Source organism: Phlebotomus papatasi, chromosome 2 (genome assembly GCF_024763615.1).
Source record: "Phlebotomus papatasi isolate M1 chromosome 2, Ppap_2.1, whole genome shotgun sequence".
Classification (NCBI taxonomy): Eukaryota; Metazoa; Arthropoda; class Insecta; order Diptera; family Psychodidae; genus Phlebotomus; species Phlebotomus papatasi.
The window spans coordinates 76,749,837-76,770,040 of record NC_077223.1 but is presented as its reverse complement, the minus strand read 5'-3'; the positions used below and the strand labels follow the sequence as shown (position 1 = coordinate 76,770,040).

General features: G+C 33.4%; 1 protein-coding gene across 15 annotated transcripts in view; it reads right to left on the bottom strand.

Moving 5' to 3' along the window:
* LOC129804436 (neurabin-1) overlaps positions 1-20,204 on the bottom strand; it is a 66,084-nt gene that overhangs the window by 8,686 nt on the left and 37,194 nt on the right. For 3 of the 15 annotated variants that reach the window (XM_055851706.1, XM_055851708.1, XM_055851707.1), the window contains 9 exons: positions 16,544-16,564; positions 15,763-16,276; positions 10,437-10,897; positions 10,177-10,363; positions 9,790-9,843; positions 9,309-9,518; positions 9,069-9,239; positions 4,577-4,844; positions 3,592-4,228 (listed from right to left, as the gene is read on the bottom strand). In XM_055851706.1, coding sequence (XP_055707681.1) covers positions 3,592-4,228; positions 4,577-4,844; positions 9,069-9,239; positions 9,309-9,518; positions 9,790-9,843; positions 10,177-10,363; positions 10,437-10,897; positions 15,763-16,276; positions 16,544-16,564 — 2,523 coding nt within the window. The remainder of the gene's footprint in view (positions 1-3,591; positions 4,229-4,576; positions 4,845-9,068; positions 9,240-9,308; positions 9,519-9,789; positions 9,844-10,176; positions 10,364-10,436; positions 10,898-15,762; positions 16,277-16,543; positions 16,565-20,204) is intronic. The other 12 variants (XM_055851715.1, XM_055851718.1, XM_055851716.1 and 9 more) reach the window with 10 other exon arrangements.

Below are 20,204 nucleotides of genomic sequence, written 5' to 3'. Positions count from 1 at the left end.
TCGTGGCAGTATAATAAATTTATAATTGAAACATCTCCCTTTCATCTTTTATCATGATTGATGAGCTGGATGTGATTTTTGTGCTTTCCACGTCAAAAAAAAAAAACAAAAAGAAAAAAACTTCACCTCTAATTGAGTGATTGTTGCGGTGATAAGAAAATTCTGATTAGCAGTTCCACGGGAAATGAATTGGACCTGTTTACAAATTTCTAGTTTTATTAATAGCTCTTATCAACAGTAAAATTGCATAAGATTGAATCGAAAATTCCAGTGAAATCTCAAGGTTGTCGATTACATAAAAAAAACTCACGTGTCATATCGCATTTATTGAAATAATTGAAATACACTTAAAATTCACTTTCGATTTTTCCCACCCAAAATATCTCTTGATTTGAACTTTCTTCAACCCCGGAAGTTCTCGACCTAGAAAATTTTCCGTAATTTCTACTCACAAAAAAAAATTGCTAAAAAGGGAAAGAAAAAATTGCTATCACAATTGACAACATAATTAGTCGCGTAATTGTTTACACTTGGTCACTTTTTCTCTGTGATAACTTTCTATAAATGAATTTTACAATGTAAATTAAAAAAAAAGTGGTATCTTAATGTGTTTCTTTCTGAGCTTCCCCATTCTCCACTTAAAAGAGTTATTGACTGAGAATTTCCGAGAAATTTTCCTCATGAATCAACAAACAGCAACAAGCTTTTTTTAATTATATTCGTCACAATTTAAAGTTTTTCTACTTATTTTGATCAATTAATACACAAATAATTCTTAGAAATTATTGTTTATTCTATCTAATATCTTTCAGTTGGTTATCAATTTAAATAAAAACATCTTAAAATCTTTTCAAAATTGTTATAGAAAGGGATAGTCGACGGTGATGGAACTGAGGTAGGTTTTTTAAGGACAATCTGTCCCTCTGGTAGGAGGAAGTAGGGTACCTTTGAAAGTGGGACACCTTCGAAATTTGTATTTTTCACCTATTTTTAAATAAAATTAAGCTAAATTACATTACGATATGGGTCAGTCCCACTTAAACATAGGAGAAAAATCCCAATTTCAAAAGTACCCAACTTCCCCCAAAGCATCGGAATCTGTTGATCAAATCCTATGAAACAAACACTCAATTTCACCAGAGCTTTCGACACCAATCGTGTCTTCTTCAGTGGTTCTCGGTTGGCCTTTTCTTTAGGATTTTTGTCACTTATTCCTCTACTTTCTTATGCACAAGTTTTTGAATTCAGTAAACTAGGGGAAAGTACTCCATTGCAGTACTCTATTGCAGAGTTGAATTAACTCTGCGAATATCGATGTAATTGGTACTCTTTTCCGTTGTCAATTTTAGTAAATAGAATTAAAACAACTCTTCGTGCGAGTTGAATTGTTTCGTAGGACATCGATGTAATTATTACTCTTTTTCGATGTAAAATTTCATCTCGACTGAAGTATATGCTTAAGTGTTTTCGTTTTAAGAATATACTTCAGTCAAGAAGATTTTCGTGCGACAAAGTTCATATGGAACATCAACTAGAAATATGCCTAACACTGTTTCATGAAGACATGTGCGTAGGTGCGTACTCACACGTGATATTTCGCTCGGAACATAGGGAACTTCAGGACAATAAAATATTAATAAAGAAAATGATAAAATTAAAAAAAAAACATAAAACAATTGCCAAAATATATTAATTTTTTGATATGAAAGTTATTTCAACTTAAAAAAAAGATTTTTTACTCTTGAAAAGTTATTTTCAGTTTTAAAAAGAGTTATTTACACTTTTTTGTCATGTAGATTTTAGGAAAAAAAAAACTAAAAACAACTAGAAGTTTTAGAAGTAATTTAGAAGTAAAATCAACTCTAAAATATAGTTAATCGAAAATCACAACGAAAAAGAGATAATTCAACATCGGTTCGAGTAAATTTTACTCGATTATTTTTCTGAGTGTAGGGGAGGACAAAATACTTTTACACAAGTCAATTTTTTCACCCTTTTTTCTTCAAATTTACTGCGAAAATTAGATATTCTTTTAGTGTGACTTGTATTTATGTATAAATTCCTACACAGAGAGATCCGAAAAAGTTAAAATAACATTCCGGAAATGTTAATTTTACCCTGCATTATTTATCCGAAATCGGTGTAAATATTATCCTTTTTTAGGTGTTATATGGGTTAAAGTTACCCTTTTTCATGTTAATTTTACCCTTAAAAAGGTGTAAAATCAACATTAAAAAATGTTGATATATTTTTACACCCAAAAAGTGTTAAAGTTGCGAGGAAAAAAAGCTAATCGCACCATTTTTTTCTCAGTGCATTTATTATTAATTTTATCCAGAAATATAGATTTATTAAAATCATGCATGCGTGAAATAGCCTCACTCACCCCTGTATTTCTTAAATCATTAAAATTAAATTAACTGCGTGTTCCGCGTGTGTTCTGTCTGATTACATGTTTGAGAATATTTATTTGATAGGCTCAAATTTTGACGTTCACCTAAAATAAACCGTATTCACAGCGAACAGACTGGGCTTTTCTACATGGTCATTGCTTTTTTACGCCTTCATTGTTTTTTTTACACGTGGAAATATGATTCAAAAAATTGCGGCACTAAACCAATTTTTGCACCAATTTGATGTTTTTCCGTTCTCTGAGACAATATTCTTTAATAAGAAAATGATTTATTAGTAAAATTTGCCAAATCTAAAAACCTCGAATTAAGAGCAAAAAGCAATTGACCGGTCAATTGCTCTTTACTCTTTTTTCAAGGTACGTATAATCGGAAAATTTTACTAATACATCATTTTCTTTTCAAAGAATATTGTCTCATAAGGCGTAATAAATATCAAATTAGTGTAAAAATTGGTTTGGTGCCGCAATTTTTTGATTATTTTTTCCACGTGTAAAAAAGCAATTAAGCCGTATAAAAACAGTGACCATGTAGAAAAGCCCAGTCTGTTCGCTGTGATTATGTCTCAAATTTACCTCAGCGTTTAATTATTTAGCACATTTTGATCTGTGATTTATATGAAGCATATGCTTCATGCGAATTTTGCAAATGGTCAATGCACTGAGAAAAAAGAGAGGTTACGATTAACTTTTTTTCGTCATAACTTTAACACTTTCCGGGTGTAAAAATATATCAACATTTTTTAATATTAATTTTACACCTTTTGAGGGTAAAATCAACATGAAAAAAGGGTACCTTTAACCCCTAATACACCTAAATAGGGTAATATTTACACCGATTTCGGATCAATACTGCAGGATTAAATTAACATTTCCGGAATGTTATTTTGACTTTTTCGGATTTCTCTCACTCAGTGTGAATCTTTGCGTACCATTATCGGTGACTTTAAAGTTAGTATTGTCTGAAAAGTTAAAAAAAAATGTTAAAGTAATTATTTTCCCCTGAATTTATCAAATCGATAAATAAACACTGGAAATTCGAATGTTTCAGAAATGTTTCAACACGCCCGCAAATCACTCATCATTGAAATTTCATTCCATTCTAATTCACTTTTTTTTTAGTGTACAATAAAAATTCCCCATTACTGCCACGAGTTTAGCAAGGGACACTTTAGAGGCACCTTTCGCGTTTTGTTAGCACTTGATTGAGTTGCTCGGTGAAAGACGACGGTGGCCGGAGTCCCTTGCGACGAATCGGATACATCCAGCTGTCCGATGCATTTCCGCTATCGCTCAATTTCTCACTACTCCCACCCAGGATGCTATCGTAGGAGCTGCTGAGTTCACTGGTATGTGACACTGAGGAATCGAATGTTGATCCACTAACGGGCTGTCCAACTTTGAACGTGCTGATATTACTTGATTGGGCAGCTCCAGAATTGGTCCTATCCTTCTGAACTTGTGCATAGAGCGGAGATGATCCCACATTGACCTCGGCAATTTGTACCTGAGCTGCCATATTTGGCGTCAAGACGGTCGTGGGAGTAGATGAAGTTGTCGGTGGCGAAGGTGAGAGAGTAACTGGAGGAGGAGGTGGAACACCAGGTATCTCCTGATAGATCAAATTTGTGGCTGCATAGTGACTGATAACAGGCGCTGGATCATTGATCTGAGGAGATGCATCTGATTGCGAAACAGATGTTGACTGTGTTCGATCCTCCTCATCGGTCGTCTCATCCAATGCACAATCTGAACTACTGCTGCTCAGACTTTTTTTACCTGATGGCAATTGACGCTTCGAGAGACCTCCACGTGAGGCTGCAAAGAAGACATACACATTTCCAGCGACTTCACACACCAAACACCATTTTTTTGCCCATCAAAACTCTCTTCCCCATTCCGGTGGCTATATTGCATTTGCACGAAAAGTCTCTTTTGCCTCTCTCATAATTATCATTGGTTTCTTTTCTTTTTTTTTCCAAACAACACACAGAGAAAGAAATCTATCTTATTTTATTCTTTGTATAAAAAAAGGAATTTGTAGTCAAAGAACAGAGAAAAAAAGGGGGAATTGGCCACAATTCAAACGAGAAATCAAATTCTCACAGTTAAGGGTAGAAAATAATAAAAGAGATAAAAGAGATAAATTAAATGTTAAAAACTCACAGGAAGAATTTAACGCATGCAGATAGCTCTTGTTGACTGTTCTCTCACCTAATCCGCTCTTGCACTTATTCGCCGAATTGTCTAGGAGCTCATGCTGAGGAATGGCCGTATCTAGTTCATCTTTCAGTGGTAACTTTCGCTCCACTGTAGCTGTCTTCTCACCCTCACCCTCAATGGACACATCGGATATCTCCGTGTCCGATAGTTCGGTGTCCAATTTCGGGAAAAGGGGCTTTGGTGGCTGCTTTCGAGACATTTGAGGTGTTAACTGCGAAATAAATTGAACAATATTTTATTTGTTTTGATGTATCGGGCTTTTTGACATTTTTGTACATCTTTCAGTTTACAATTTTTTATTCAGATTACATTGTGTATGAGAAATATGTCCATTCAGACGGTTCAGTAATATACATCGGCCGGGACTCGAACTCAAAACTGTGACAGTCGAGCCGGGCGGGGCTCACACCGCCCAAGAGCCGAAAGCTCTTACCAATTGCACCACGGACCCCCTTGAAGAATAATATATTTCACTTTTAATCGAAGAAAAATCTATTTTTTTATGGCCTAGGGGAAAGGCTCATAATTTTAGACAATTTCTAAATTTGGACACTTTGAGGATAAAATTGGACATTAAAACTAAATTGATTAAAATGATGGATTTTTATTCCAATATTTGATGAATAATGAATTCTATCTAAATATGTGTTTTTTTTGAAAGATTTTAACACTAAATACTTTAAATTTTGAATATGATTTGAGTTAAAATTGCATTGTTGAAAATTCAGTGTGAGCAATTGCTTACGAGAAATATGACAGAACTTCGTGTTTACTTCAGTCTTATTTAGCTGTGATGAAGTACTAACAACGTTTATTCGCTCTTTTTGAGTGATATTATTAAATATTCATTGAATATTGTGTTGATTCACTACTATTTATTCTGAATAATTAACTCCCTCCCTGTTTTTTTGAAATATCTAACAGTCTGATTCAATTTTTCACAAATTATAGTCTGAGAAAAATTTTATTTATTGGCTAATTCTTCCCCTGTCTGCCCTAATTTGATAAATTAAAAAAAAAACAATTTTAGTATCAAAGAGTGACTTGGAAAAAGCATTTGTAAAATGTATTAGGGTCATTTGCCTAAAGCGAGACACTTTGGAAAGTTGGACAAAGCAGTGTGGAAAGTGAGACAACTCCTTAAAAACTTGATAATAAATTAATTATATATTTTAATTTTCGATAAAAAGATTATTAAACCTAATTTTGTGATTATTTCAGAAGTCAAAAATGCAAAAATCGTTATAAAACAAGCAAAGAGTGACTTGCAAGAAGAATTTAAAAAATGTGCTAAAAATTGCATCCACTTTAAAGCTAGAACTGCTGGACAGCACGAGGCATCTGTGAAATTTACAAAACCTCTTTTTGGTTGGACGTCCAGGAAGTTCCTGGTAATTAGCGTTCCTCAACTGTTACCCGGACATAAAAGAGGGATTAGCATAACCATCCAATGTGCAAGTATACGCAGAAAACCAACAACAATTGATTTTCTACATTTCGAATAATATTTTGTCATTAATTATCACTATGTCCAACTTTCCAAAAGTTAGATATAAGCGGTTGGATGGAAATGAATGAATGAATGAAAACCGACTTCTTCCACAAAATGAAACTGTCCTATCTTGGGAATAAGGTCCCTGTCAGATTGGCTATTATAATGTAACAAAACAGTGATATCTTACAAAGGTTAAATTGGTAGATAAGAGAATAAGGTGGACTTTCTGTATAATAAGTTGAATTGCTGCCATCGCTTCAGACCTTGTCTTAGATGGATGTCCAAGGAATACTATGGTCTTGAGTTTCTTCAAGTATCGCCCAGAAATAGAAGAGAGGATGGCAGAAAACCTGACCATGCAATGTGATGCAAGATTAACTCAGGGGATTTCATTTTGTACGACTTTCCAAAAGCTCGACTTTTTTACTGCTCGAACTCTACGAAGAGAACAGTACGTAACCCCTCGATTTTTTCATCCCCCCCCCCCAAATTTCCACCTTCCACCTCCCGGAGACCACTTTTCTCAACAAATCTTCACGTTTCACACGATTTCTGAGAAATGTCGTCACGCTGTTTGTCCGTCTGTCCATCTGTTCGTCTGTCCATCCGGCTGTCATTAGCTCTAGAGCCCAAACGGTTAGAGATAGAGACTTGGGACCTTCGTGGGACCCCCCCATAAGTCGACCCAAGGATCGATAACATACCCCTCATTTCCCCCCCACCCCTCTCCTTCCCCTCCAAAACTATTTTTTTTGGGATTGCTCGAAAACGCGTCGTGCGAATTTCTTCATTTTCGTATATGTTTTAGAGATTACCCAGGCGAACATTTTCGTCTATATACGAAAATCCCGTTGAAGCATGCATACACTGAGAAAAATGAAGGTGCGATTAACTTTTTCTCCTCGTAACTTTAACACTTTTAGGTGTAAAAATATAACAACATTTTTAATGTTAATTTTACACCTTTTTAAGGGTAAAATTAACATGAAAAAGGGTAACTTAAACTCATAAAAGGATAAGTGTACCAAATTCCGGTCAGCTTGTAATTCCGGCCACATTTTTTGTTCCTCAAATCTCCATGAATTTTTAGTTTTTGCATGCTCTAGAAAAATATCGCTTTAACGAGCAAGATGATCTGAAAAAGCCATTGGAAGAATTCCGGAAGGGCAAGGAACTATGAGAATGTTGGTGGCCGGAATAGGCCACCAATGCTATGTCTACACTTTATTCATTTTAAAATGTATTAAGAATGATTTTAGAGAAAATAAAGACGATAAACTGTTTACAAAGCTCCAAGCAACAGTCCTTATAAAAAAAAGTAACAAAAAAATCAATTTGTATTAAAAATATTATATTTCAAACTTGAGACTTTGGCGCTTGCATGTAGATATGCCGAAATTTGGCACACTTACCCCCTACACGTAAAAAGAATAATATTTACACCGATTTCGGATCAATAATGCATGGTAAAATAAACATTTCCGGAATGTTATTTTAACTTTTTCGGATTTCTCTCACAATAATAATAGAGTCAGTGTAATAACGGTTTTTCAAGGTCAAAGGTCAAAAAGACACTAGAGAGTGCATTTATCAAGTGAATGACGTCATGTTTGGGGTCGTTGGAAAGCTTTTAGAATTTCCCACAAAACTGAACCGGTTCCAATCGGTTTTGAACCGGTAATGGACCGATTCATAACCGATAACTAATTTTTATGAGAAAATTAATTCTATTACTATTAAACCTGTTTTGGGGGATCTTTTGAGTGGTTTATGAATCGGTTCTAATCGGTTGAGAACCGGTAAACGGTAAATGATGCGAAAGTACTTTTGAGGTATAGCATCTAAGTCACGAATTCGAGCATTACGCATGATTAATGATCGTCCCAGGCTGGGACGCTATGCCACCCGTTTAAAAACATGTGTTTTTCTGATTTTCGTCTGTCTTTCTATTATTTATTTGAACTTTTTAAATAACAAATATCAAAAATACATTTAAAATATTCTTTAAGCTACCTCATGAGGCAAAAAAAATTATTAAGGTTGAAAATGCATTTTAAGTTGATCAAGTCTCCGAAAATCAAAATTTGACCTTACAACAGGATGATTAATACAATTACCCATTTACTTTTAAATAAATTGTGTAAAGCAAATGCTTCATAAAATAAAAATTAACTTTGAATATAGCAAAATTACTTATTTACAATTTTGAATTTGTTACAGTGAAGCTAACTAAATGCGATTTGAACACCTTAACATCCAGTAAATTTCTGGTTAACTGAAGGAGAATTCAACCTAAGCACGATTGTATCATAGAGTAAATAACTTCACCAACAGAGTGCCTCAAAATGAGTTCTCAATGGTATTTTGTTTTGCACAGAAAAAAACTATTTTGTGAAAATATTCGTAAATGTTTGTGAATTCCTATGGGGGAGTTACGAAATGCTCGTGAATCGTATAACCCACAAAAATTTTCGTAAAAGTTTGTACTTTTTCACAAACATTGTACGTAACATGATCACTTGACGAGCATTTATTGTACTTTTACAAACATTTGTTCGTAAATTTCGTAAACACACAAAAAATATTCATAAAATTTTGTCATTTGTTCGTGAATGTTTGTTTTCCTGTCGAACATTTTACGAACATTTACGAACAAATGACAAAATTTTACGAATATTTTTTGTGTATTTACGAACATTTACGAACAAATGTTTGTAAAAGTACAAAAAAATGTTCGTCATGTGATCATGTTACGAACAATGTTTGTGAAAAAAGTACAAACTTTTACGAACTTGTTTGTGGGTTATGCGATTCACGAGCATTTCGTAAGTCTGTCATAGGATTTCACAGACATTTACGAACATTTTTACAAAATATTTTTTTCTGTGTGGTAATTTGTACACAATTATTTTAATTTGAAATTCAATGTTGAATTCTTACCTTAAGACTTGCACTGTCATAAGGAAGAAAGACTGGAAAACCAGCCTTTCTCTGAGTAGTCTCCAATTCCTGCTCCAAACATATCACACGATCCTTCAGCTTCTTCACCAGTGCATTGTATTCCGTGTCCTTCTCCTGGAGACACTGCAGATAGAACTCCTCTCGATGAATCTAAAATAGCATGATTGTGATATAAATATTTCAACCAATAGAGCATAGACATAACAAAAATAAACCCACCAACTCAATCTCCCTCTGCTTAAACTCCCGTACAATTCTTTTAGCCTTCATGTATTTTTTATCTAGGACAGAGTATTGGGCTTGAGACTGTTGAAGCATACTCTGATAGTTTGTGGACTCTTTCTTGGCATTCGCCAACTCCTGTTCCGTCTGCCTCAGTCTTTCATTCAACAATTCCGCCTCACTTCCCGTCGATTCCAATTTAATGAGCTACACACACAGTAGGACAATCAGAAAGTTTTCTATGAATTATCGATTACACGTTGTTATTAATCATGCAAAAGAGAGACAAAAAAAATACCCCAGAGTGGGTTGAAAGACACTTTTTTTGCATTCTGCCAAAAACACTTTCTCACTCTACAAACCTTGACACTCAAAATTGATAGAGGCCAGATATTTTTTTGTTTTGATAGTTTTTTTTCTTGAATGAACAATAAATAGCATGAAGACTAAAAATGTAGCACACACAAGTGAAACTTACCTTTTCTCTAGTGACCAAAAGTTCTCTTTCAATACTGAAATACTTCAATTGACTCTGCAAAAAGTGGATCAACAGAAAAGAAAAAAAAAACATAAAAAAAAACATAACTATAATGCATCTAAAAATAGCACACGAAAAATTTATAAAACTGCAGCAACAATAAAAATGAAACATTCAAATGAATAAGGAAGGTATTGAACTATTGATCTAGATTTTTTTTAAAGCCACAGAAAAAAATACCAAACGAGCATTCTTTTGCTATAATAATTCATTTACCGCTTTATGCTGCATAATCCAGGATACAAAATAGTTTTAGAGAAGAATATTTTTTTTTAAAGACAGCTCTATTTAGAAAAGATAATTGATTAATTTCTCTGAGTAACTTACCTCTTGGAGAAGTCTCTTGAGTGATTCAACTTCCTGGGAATGAGTAGCTTCGGCATCAAAGAGTGACTCCATGGCTGCTGTTGGACTCATTGGTCCATCTGAAACGCTCGAATTGGCGCTTGCAGGAAGTGTTGAGTCATCAGAGTGCTCAGAAACTCTCCTAAATTTATCATCTTGCTGCTGTTTTCTGCAAAATCAATATATTTTTTTTTGTGAAAAAAAAACCATCATGGTTACATGAAAATCTCGCTTTTCTATACCCCTTGATCCTCTCCTCCTTTTCCTTGTCAGCCTGCAAACTCTGCCTTATCAACTGAGCCACTTCGGAATTCTGTGGATCCCTTTCTCGGCCAATGGAAAATTTCACCAAACCGGATGTATTTCTAAGCACCGATGCCGCATAGGCCTGCGTCACGCCAACCAAACTCTTTCCATCCACCTCAATAATTTGATCATTGACCTGAATGCGTCCATCACGGGCAGCAGCACCATTATCTGTGATTGTTTTCACAAATATTCCTAATTTCTCCAATCCCGCATCAGCACCCACGCCCATGCCAATAATACTGAGACCAAGACCCTCAGGGCCTTTCATTAACTCCACCGGGAATACATCCATCTTCTCAACTCTCTTCTCCAGCTCATACTCTGCGGATGCAGCCACCGGATCCACATCCTCATTGCGTCGATCATAATCATTCACCGAGTATGTGGAGAAAACCTAAAATATATATTTTTTTTTTCAACTTTGTGGAACTTTTAAACTCAATTGGCAGGGGGAAATGGGGCACCATTGAATTGGGGCACCCAGGGGAGTGACATTATCTCTAAAAAATGCGACCAATTTTAGTGTAATTTTTTTCCTGTTTTCGTACACATTTCACGAGATATCTCCAAAACTACGTAGGTTGCCAATTTATGGTTTTTGGTTGCCTTTTCGTTATTAAATTTTCTTTTATTTTGTATTAGTATTTTTTAATAATTCATTCTACAATAAAAGAAAACAGTTAATAAACTCAAAAGTTTTTTCGTCACGCTAGAAACATATGGGAAACATAGGAAACGTCATGCCCCTGGGAGCATCTTTGAAATTGGCCTTTCTTTCTTATTTTAAAATGGAAATGAGCCTAATCATAATAAAGGAAGTGTGCCAAATTTCGGCCAGCTTCTATTTTCGGCCACTTTGAGTGTAATTTCGGCCATGCAAATAAATTAATTAAAATTATGTATGTTATCTTCGAATAGTCAATGAATTCATTTTGCTTTTAAATATTTATTCATTTTAGGATGTACAGTCGAGTTCCTGAAATTTGAACTCCTCAAATTTGAACGACGGTTGAGTTCAAAATGTAAAATTTGAGGTTATGTGAAGAAAGTTTTGCGTGGAGTCTGAATTAGAACTATTTTTCTCTGTTGTTTCCTCAATATAATCGTATTATATTAACTTCCTCAACAAATCCCATTTCTTTAACAATAAATTACATTGATATATTCCCTAAAGTCATCTTTCTTAATTTAGGGAAAGTGCATTTCACATGAATTCCGTTACGTTTTTGAAAATATCGTTCAAATTTGAGGAGTGAGAAATGTCAACTACACCCCCCAAATGTTCAAATTTGAGGAACTCTACTGTATTAACACAAAAACCGTTAAATTTTAGGTATAATTTGAATTTAAATTGCGTTGTAAAAACTCAGTGTGGAAAGGGTCTTATAAAAAATGTGACAGATCGATTGTGTTTCTAGCAGTCTTGTGATTTGTGGTGAAGTGCACAAGGTTTTCCTTTGGTGTTTTTCATGAAAATTGATTAGTTTTCATTAAAGATTGTTTCTGTTTATGTTAATAGTGTATCAATCTTTAAATTTCGGGTAAAATTTCTCAGCTGGATCCTGTATTTCGCGTAAAAAAGTAGATACTTTGTGAGCGTCTCTCCAGTGAGGTAGTGTTGCCTATTCCGGCAACATATTTTGCTTTCCTAAATTTCTTATTCATTTTGTGTTTTTTTTTTTCAATTTCAGATTTCTACAATGTCCAGAGAAAAAAACAGTCGCTTTATGAAAAAGATGATGTGGAAAAGGCCTTGGAAGAGTTCAGAAAGGGCAAATTGGTACGGGAATCTGTGCGTAAATTTGAGATGCTACTCTTCAGGTCTTCAGGACAAATTACACGGTAGATCTCAGGGCTTATGGGTCATAACATAAACATATTAAACTAAATATTAAACTCGTTCCGTATAACTTTTTGAAATTTTCTATACATTGCTTCACAAAAGGTGGTCACAAACAAGGTGGCCGGTATTTCACTCAAAGTGGCCGGAATACTACCCAAAGCAATGTCCATATTTTTATTAATTTTTCAATATTTTAGAAAGTGATTTTAAAAAAAAAACCAAGATGATAAACTAGTCTTCAAGGTTCCACACAACCTTCCCGAAAAGGAAGTAACAAAATATATCAATATGAATTAAAATTATTGCATTTCAAACTTAGGACTTCGGTGCTTATATGCAACTATGCCGAAATTTGGCACACATAGGGTAAGTGTGCCAAATTTCGGCATAGTTGCATGCAAGTGTCAAAGTTTCAAGTTTGAAATGTAATATTTTAAATACAAATTGATTTTTTTATTCTTTCTTCTAAAAGAGTGTTGCTTGGAACCTTGTAAAGAGTTTACCGTCTTTATTTACCGTAAAATCATTCTTAATACATTTTAAAATGAATTAAAATATAGACATAGCTTTGGTGCCCTATTTCGGCCACCTTCATTCTCATAGTTCCTTGCCCTTTGGGAATTCTTCCAATATCTTTTTCACGTCATCTCGTTTGTCGAAGCTACATTTTTTGTTATTCTTTTGCATTGTATAACCTCTAGAGTACGTAAAATCTAAAAGTTCATGGAAATTTGAGAAACAAGAAAGGTGGCCGAAATTGCAAGCTGGCCGGAATTCGGCACACTTACCCTACCCTATAATTTAGCTTCGCAACTGATTTGTGAAGCTAAATTATATCATGATAAGGTCCAGTTTCATTTAAAAATGGACGAAAAAAACTTAATTTCTAAGCTGCCAAACTTCCCACTATCATACACTGTTCCAATCGGGAATTAAAAATTTTGCATGCTAATTAGGTTATTTCAATAACGTTCCTAAAGATTTATCCAAAAAAAAAATCATTTCACACTTTATTGAGTGTAGAATTTAAGGTTATGTAATGACCTAACCTCCAAAAAGAGTTCACCTCTTAAAAAAAATCTAAATTCTATCGAAATAATAGAAAAAAAAACAAAATGCACATTATTACACGGAAGAAACATTATTAAAAGCTAAAAGTTATAATACATTATTACATTAGAATTTGAGGTTAGAATTTTGACTAATTTTAAATTTAAAAAAAATATTCAGATTTTTTCGAGGATGAATTATTGGCTAAAAATTCCTTTGGAGGGCAGATTGAGACATTTTACAATACAAAATGAATGTATTGAATTTTTGAGGTTATAATGATTAAAATACAAAAAAAAAACAAGTATCTTCTTATGGCACATAGCAGAATGAGGCTCAAAGACAGATAAAATCCTTTCCAATTTTTGTAATTTTAGAACAAGACACATAAGGTTAAAATATTTTGAGGTTAAATTGCGATGTATTTGTGTCGTAAAACTATTTTAAAATTAACAATTACTGTTATGCTTTTATAGATAACTTTTTGCGAATTTTTGGTTGCATACCAACACTGTGAAAAAGTATTACAGTAGGGTCTCCTAAATTCTAACGCTCGGGGGGTATTTCTGACATTTCTCACCTCAGAAATTCGAACGATTTTTTCAAAACTAACGAAATTTATGTGAGATTAAATTGTACTTTGAATCAAATTCCCGTACTTTCTCACAAGTCTTAGTAGTAACGTACTTCCTTTTCATTTTATACGATCATATTGTATGTAAACATTCAGGAAGAAGCACATAAATATGATTTGCATTCATCCAGAATACGAACTTTTTAACATAACCTCACAATTGACATTTTGAATCCATTCACTGAACTCACTTATTTAATGGATAAAAATATTATTTTTGCTTTTTCTCAAACTTGAATAGTTATGTTGTGTTACTGTAGTGACTATATTGCGGAAATAAAAATAAAAATATTATTTTAAGTGGATTAGTCATAAACGATCCAGATAGCGAAGCGCCCGGATTAGCACACTTGACTGTATTTTGCGGTCCCGAAAGTGTTTTAACATGTTTACTTTACATTGGCCTCAATTCTGAGACCAAGATCAAGATCAAGATCAAGAAAATTTCAAGATTTTGGTATTCTGAAATCAAAAAATCAAGATCAAGATGTCAAATCTGTCAAATTTCTTGGAATCTTGAAATCCAAGACACAAACCGTGTGGATATCAAGATTTGCAATTCTAAAACCAATATTTCAAGATTTCAAAACGTTAAATTTCTTGTTTTCTTGAAATAATTCCAAGAACCTCTTGGAGGTGCTTGGAATTTTCAAGATACTAACAATTTGAAGAATTTCATGCGGAAATTGTTTTTGATGAGGAATATTTCTATAAGAGATGATACAAAAAGAGAAAATGACTATAAAAAATGCTATATTTGATCTTGTAATTTAATCGTAATGGTACATATTTCTAGATGTTACGTTTCGAAGTACAACACCCTGACAATACCTGCAAGAGAATAACATCTTGAATAAGCATTTTCGAGTCTATCACATGTCACAAGTTTTGTTTGCACTTCTTTTATTCCCTATTATGGACTGTAATATATTTAATAGAACATAAAATTAATTTTTCTAATTTATACGGCGAAATTTCAACAAATTTGGCAAAGAGAAATGAAGATATTTGTCAGAAGTGACGTGTCGTTAAGTGTGGAAAATCTTGAAATCTTGGTTCTTAGATAATACATTTTAAGTTCCATTAATGTTTTGCGTCAGAATATGAAATCTTGATCTTGGAAATACTTGACAGCTTGAAATTTTGATCTTGATCTTGGTCTCAGAATTGAAGCCATTATTTGGAAAATAATCTTGAATGCACTATGATAATTACTATTCGTTAATATTTTTTTGTTAATCTTTAAAATTGAGCTAACTAGTCATAAAGATAATAAACTTTAATAGAAACCATGAGCATCTTCATTGAATGCACCTTCTGATTAATTAATCCGAAAACTATAAAACCTCAGTACATCAATTCCCTACGGCCTTATAGATTCTCCACATTTCAATTCTATCGTGCAAATTAGTGTTTTATCATGATGAAAATGAATGTAAGAAATTTCCAATCATAAATTAGTCCGTTAACTCTTTCGCGTCCATAGGGTAATGTCATGACTCGGGGAAAAAAGTTTTTTTTGGGTATTTACATTAATTGAAATCTATCTGTTCGTGCACGACATCATAATAGAAGGATGTAAGATTCTTGGCTCATTTTCTCAAGACTCCAGTTAGATTTCAATTAATGTAAATAGCCAAAAAGAAACTTTTTTCCCCGGGTCATATATGACCCTATGGACGCGAAAGAGTTAATTAAAATTAATAAAGATATAAGTACAAGAAATTCCTACCTGAATTGGTCCCGTGCTGAATTTGACTTTTGCACTCCGTTTAGTATAGGCCGGATATTCGAGATCATCATCCTCATCGTCAGATTCCAGAAGGCCTGGTACTTCCATCCAGAAGTTCCCATCCTCAAAATAGTGAACACCAGCCTCCACATAGACTTCCTTAGCCTTTACAGGTGGATACTCAGGCACATAGGAATCGTGACTCTCATCTGCAGAAACATCAGCCTCTCCCTCAGCCAGTGAAATCACAGATCCTGCCGCAGATACATCATCCAAATGACTAGATGTCACCTTATTGGTGGCCGTTGTCTCCGTGGCACTCTGCATCGATTCCACCGACACAATTGACTCATTCAGTGGATCACCCTCCACGTGATTCCCATTGACACCATTCACCGAAATCTCCGGGATACTTTTTTGCTGTTCCACCTCCTTCGGCTGCGATGGCTGAGATTTAACTGAGAGGAGTGCTTCCACCTCTTTCGCTTGCTCATCTGACAGTATTGATTGTTCTCTATGAATAGAAAGTGCAGCGAAAAGGGAGAGAGAGAAAAAAAGGAGAGAGAAACAGTTACAAGAGGACTCTGTTAATCAACACAACTTTTCAGGGACAACACTTTATTTAATTCTAAACATCGTCTCCCACTAGAAAACACCCCTTCAACTCTTATATAAAACACGTAAAACACCATACACGTCAAGGAAACCTCATGGTATTAATAAAATAAAAAAATCACAGCAAAACAAACAAACTGAGTAAATAAATGAAGGATAAACTTACCGAATTTTACTTTCCAAAATCCTGTTCATTTTATTTTTGTACATTTTATGTGGATAGTTTTTGTTTTGCAAATTGTCCAGATACATTTTTTTTGTATTTTTTTTATAAGCAAATAAAATGCAGATGATGACAAAAGTTGATGACAATGATGAAGATATTCGGCGAAGCGAAGCAAAACATGAAAATATATATTTTATGTTTAAATTAAATAAAAGAAAATTATATCAAAATATATTTTAGGACAAAAAACACACTGATCGTCACAAAATAATAACATTTAGCCGAGACACATACCACACAATTGTAGAATTGATAAAAAACTTTATTTTCAAAGTCACTGACAAACCTGAGCTTGCACTTATTCAAATAACATTTCCCCATTGTATTTTACTCAAGAAAACCATAATTGTTGATAAAAATAGAAAAATATTATGCCCAACGCACAATAACTTTTGTTTTGTAAACATGTTTTTGACATTTCAGTGAGAGTGAGTGAGATCTAGATCTAGTCATCTCGCTCATTCTCATGGGAAATTTTAAAAACATGTTTACAAACAAAAATTATTTTGCGCTGGTCATTATAGTAGCCAAAACATATTGCTTTTATGGTATGTGTCTTATATTCCAATTTTGATTTATTTTTTTGAATTTACCATTAGGGTGGAATCACCAGTTCTCGCCAGTGCCCCATTTCTCGCCACTTACATTGAAATCGCTATTTTTCGCAATTTATGAAATAAATGAGTCGCAATTTTTTTGTATTGTTTCTGCTTCTACGCATAGAATCGAAAAATAATAATTATTCGTTTTGGATTCACGATTTTGATCACTTTTTAGAGCAATATTTTAAGCAAGTGCATCGAATCCAACATCTCTTACCAAATGTACTAAGTGTCGTCAAATTTTCATCAGGCCAAAAATACCTATTTGGGTAAATAATTTGTCTATTGAATATTTAATTGCACTTGTGGAATACATAAAATTTGTATTTAGTCAATTAATATTTCATTTTATATTATTTTTGTATAAAAATGAGGCATGGCGAGAAGTGGTAATATTCTGGAATTGATTTTACCACCTGTCGCCATATCTTTTCAATAGGCGACGCTAACTTCACTTCGTACATTCTCAGTTGTCAAATCTGCATTGTTTACTTTCTGCAAAAGCCCCATAATTTGATTTCTCAAAGAAAAGTGAAGAAAAATCATTTAAAGAGAGTAATAATAAAGTGATCACAAGGAAAGAGAAATGGTGAATGTATTCTTTTCATAGCATTGCCTAAAATAACCGAGTGTGGTTCTTTTCAAGTGGGTGGCGAGAAGTGGTTACAAATTTTACAAAACTGGCGAAAAGTGGTAAAAAGTGGCGACGAAATGGTTATTTTTGCATTATTAATAAAAATCAGGTTTTTAAGTAGTCCAGCGTTATGTTCTAGAATTATTGTTTTCACGTCTAAGTAACAAACCGAAACAATTTATGATGTCTCACGACAAAAAAACGTCAATGCCATGTGTCGCCACTTGTTGTTTGCATTGGTCAAACGATTTGCAGTATTTTGTGTGTTTTTTTTTCTAAAATAGCTTGAAAATCGTTTTTATCGTTCAATTAGAAAAAATGGTGTTTTACAAAGGTGTAGAGGAATAAATTTCCTATGAAATTATGTTATCTAGGTATTTTTTTTAATTTACGGAATCCCGTAACAAAGCGAATCAAAATATGATAATATTCCGTGCTTGATACTATTATTTGCCCCAGCATTTTTGAGAATGGTCACAAAATTACATTTTAGAAAACGGCTCGATAAACGTATTTCCTTACAAAAGAGAGGAAAATTACTTTCACAAAGTTATAGAGCGGTAAATTTCCTAGAAAACTGCGCTAATTAGACATTTTTGAAGCGCTCGAGTACTTTGTAAAAAAAAATAAAATATCCGTTTTGTGACTTTTTGCCCCAGTTTCCCCTATAGTTCAATAATGTTCAAAAATCTGTCATTCACTAAAATCTAACCGTGCTATCACACTAGGATTTTTCCAATTTGTAAATTCAAATTAATTTTCAGATAAATTGTTCCTATGCGTTATTTTGCATTAAAACTCATCCGAATTGATAGATTTTAATTTATTTATTGATATAAATTTATACTTGGTTCACAGAAACACGTTTAAACATGGTAAAATTGCATAAATGTTGTTGCTCAAATAAATTTGAATGCAGCAAATTAAAATGTTAAAATTGCTCATTAATTTCAATCTTATTGCAGTTAAACAAGTAGCCTTTTGAACCAAATTCACTCTTAATTACTTATATTTTTGGGTTCAAAAAAACAAAATCAGTACACTGAGAAAAAAGAGGGTGCGATTAACTTTTTTCCTCATAATTTTAACACTTTTTAGATGTAAAAATATATCAACATTTTTTAATGTTAATTTTACACCTTATTAAGGGTAAAATTGACATGCAAAAGGGTACTTTTAACCCCTAATACACCTAAAAAGGGTAATATTTACACCGATTTTGGATCAATACTGCAGGGTAAAATTAACATTTCTGGAATGTTATTTTAACTTTTTCGGATTTCTCTCACTCAGTGTAGTGATTATGGGTGAACTTGTACGCGATTAAAGCTTCAGTATCGGGAGTAATTTGCTGAATTCTTCCTAAGTAATTCGAAGGAAATTGTAGTGTCAACAAATGACTTCATACAGATTTTCAACTCTTGGGAATTTCTTGCAAAATGTGGCCTGGCTATGAGAATTTTCAAGTAAATTCTAGAAATCTTAATGCTCAATTGGCTCAATTGAATTTTAAATTAAATTGTGAAATCCTAGTGTAATAGGACCGTAAGACATAGAGATTTATCGATTCGATAGTACCGAAAAGTTTTCATTTCACCCCAGATTTCTATTTTTTTTTAAATAAATATTAAATGCAAAAAGTAACTTCATTTTTATATCATATTTAGAAGGAACACAAACAAATTTGAAAATGGTAAACTTTTGAAATTTCTTAAGATTAAAAAAAAATAAATAACGGTAGCCGCATAATGTTAACGATTGATGTGTTTTAGTCCTTAAAAAAATATGTGTGAATAGTCGGTGAAAACTCAAAGATAGTAACTTGATGGAAAAGGTACTTGATTGTTGAATATTCTAAAGAATTTTAAGTGTCTCTTGAATGACTTTCTGTTACAAAAGAAACTATAATCACCTCTACATGAAATACAAGAAGGATAACACTGAACAAGGCACTAGAAAAAAAAATCACAGCTACTCTAAAGGAAAACTTTTTTCCCAGCAAGCACCAATATATTGAAAGAGTATAATAACATTTAGACAGAAACAGGGAAGGAAACAGACTAGTTCTGTAAATAAAGCTTAGGTTGTGAGACAGAGAAAAATCTCGTGAAAAAATGCTATTTGCCCATGTTCTTGTCCCAAAACCCACCACCCCATTCCTCCCTTCGGTTCAGCCAGTCTCGCGATTTCGTATTATGGAAAAGCATCGTCACTTGGGATCGATAAAACATAGCGCAAATAAAATGCTAAAATAAAAATTGGGTGGGAATTCTTATGTGTGATTCTCACACAAAAAAAAACCACAATACTCTCTATGGGGTGTCCTTCGTTCGTGAGCCTTCACCTCGATAGCCTTCCCAGTTTC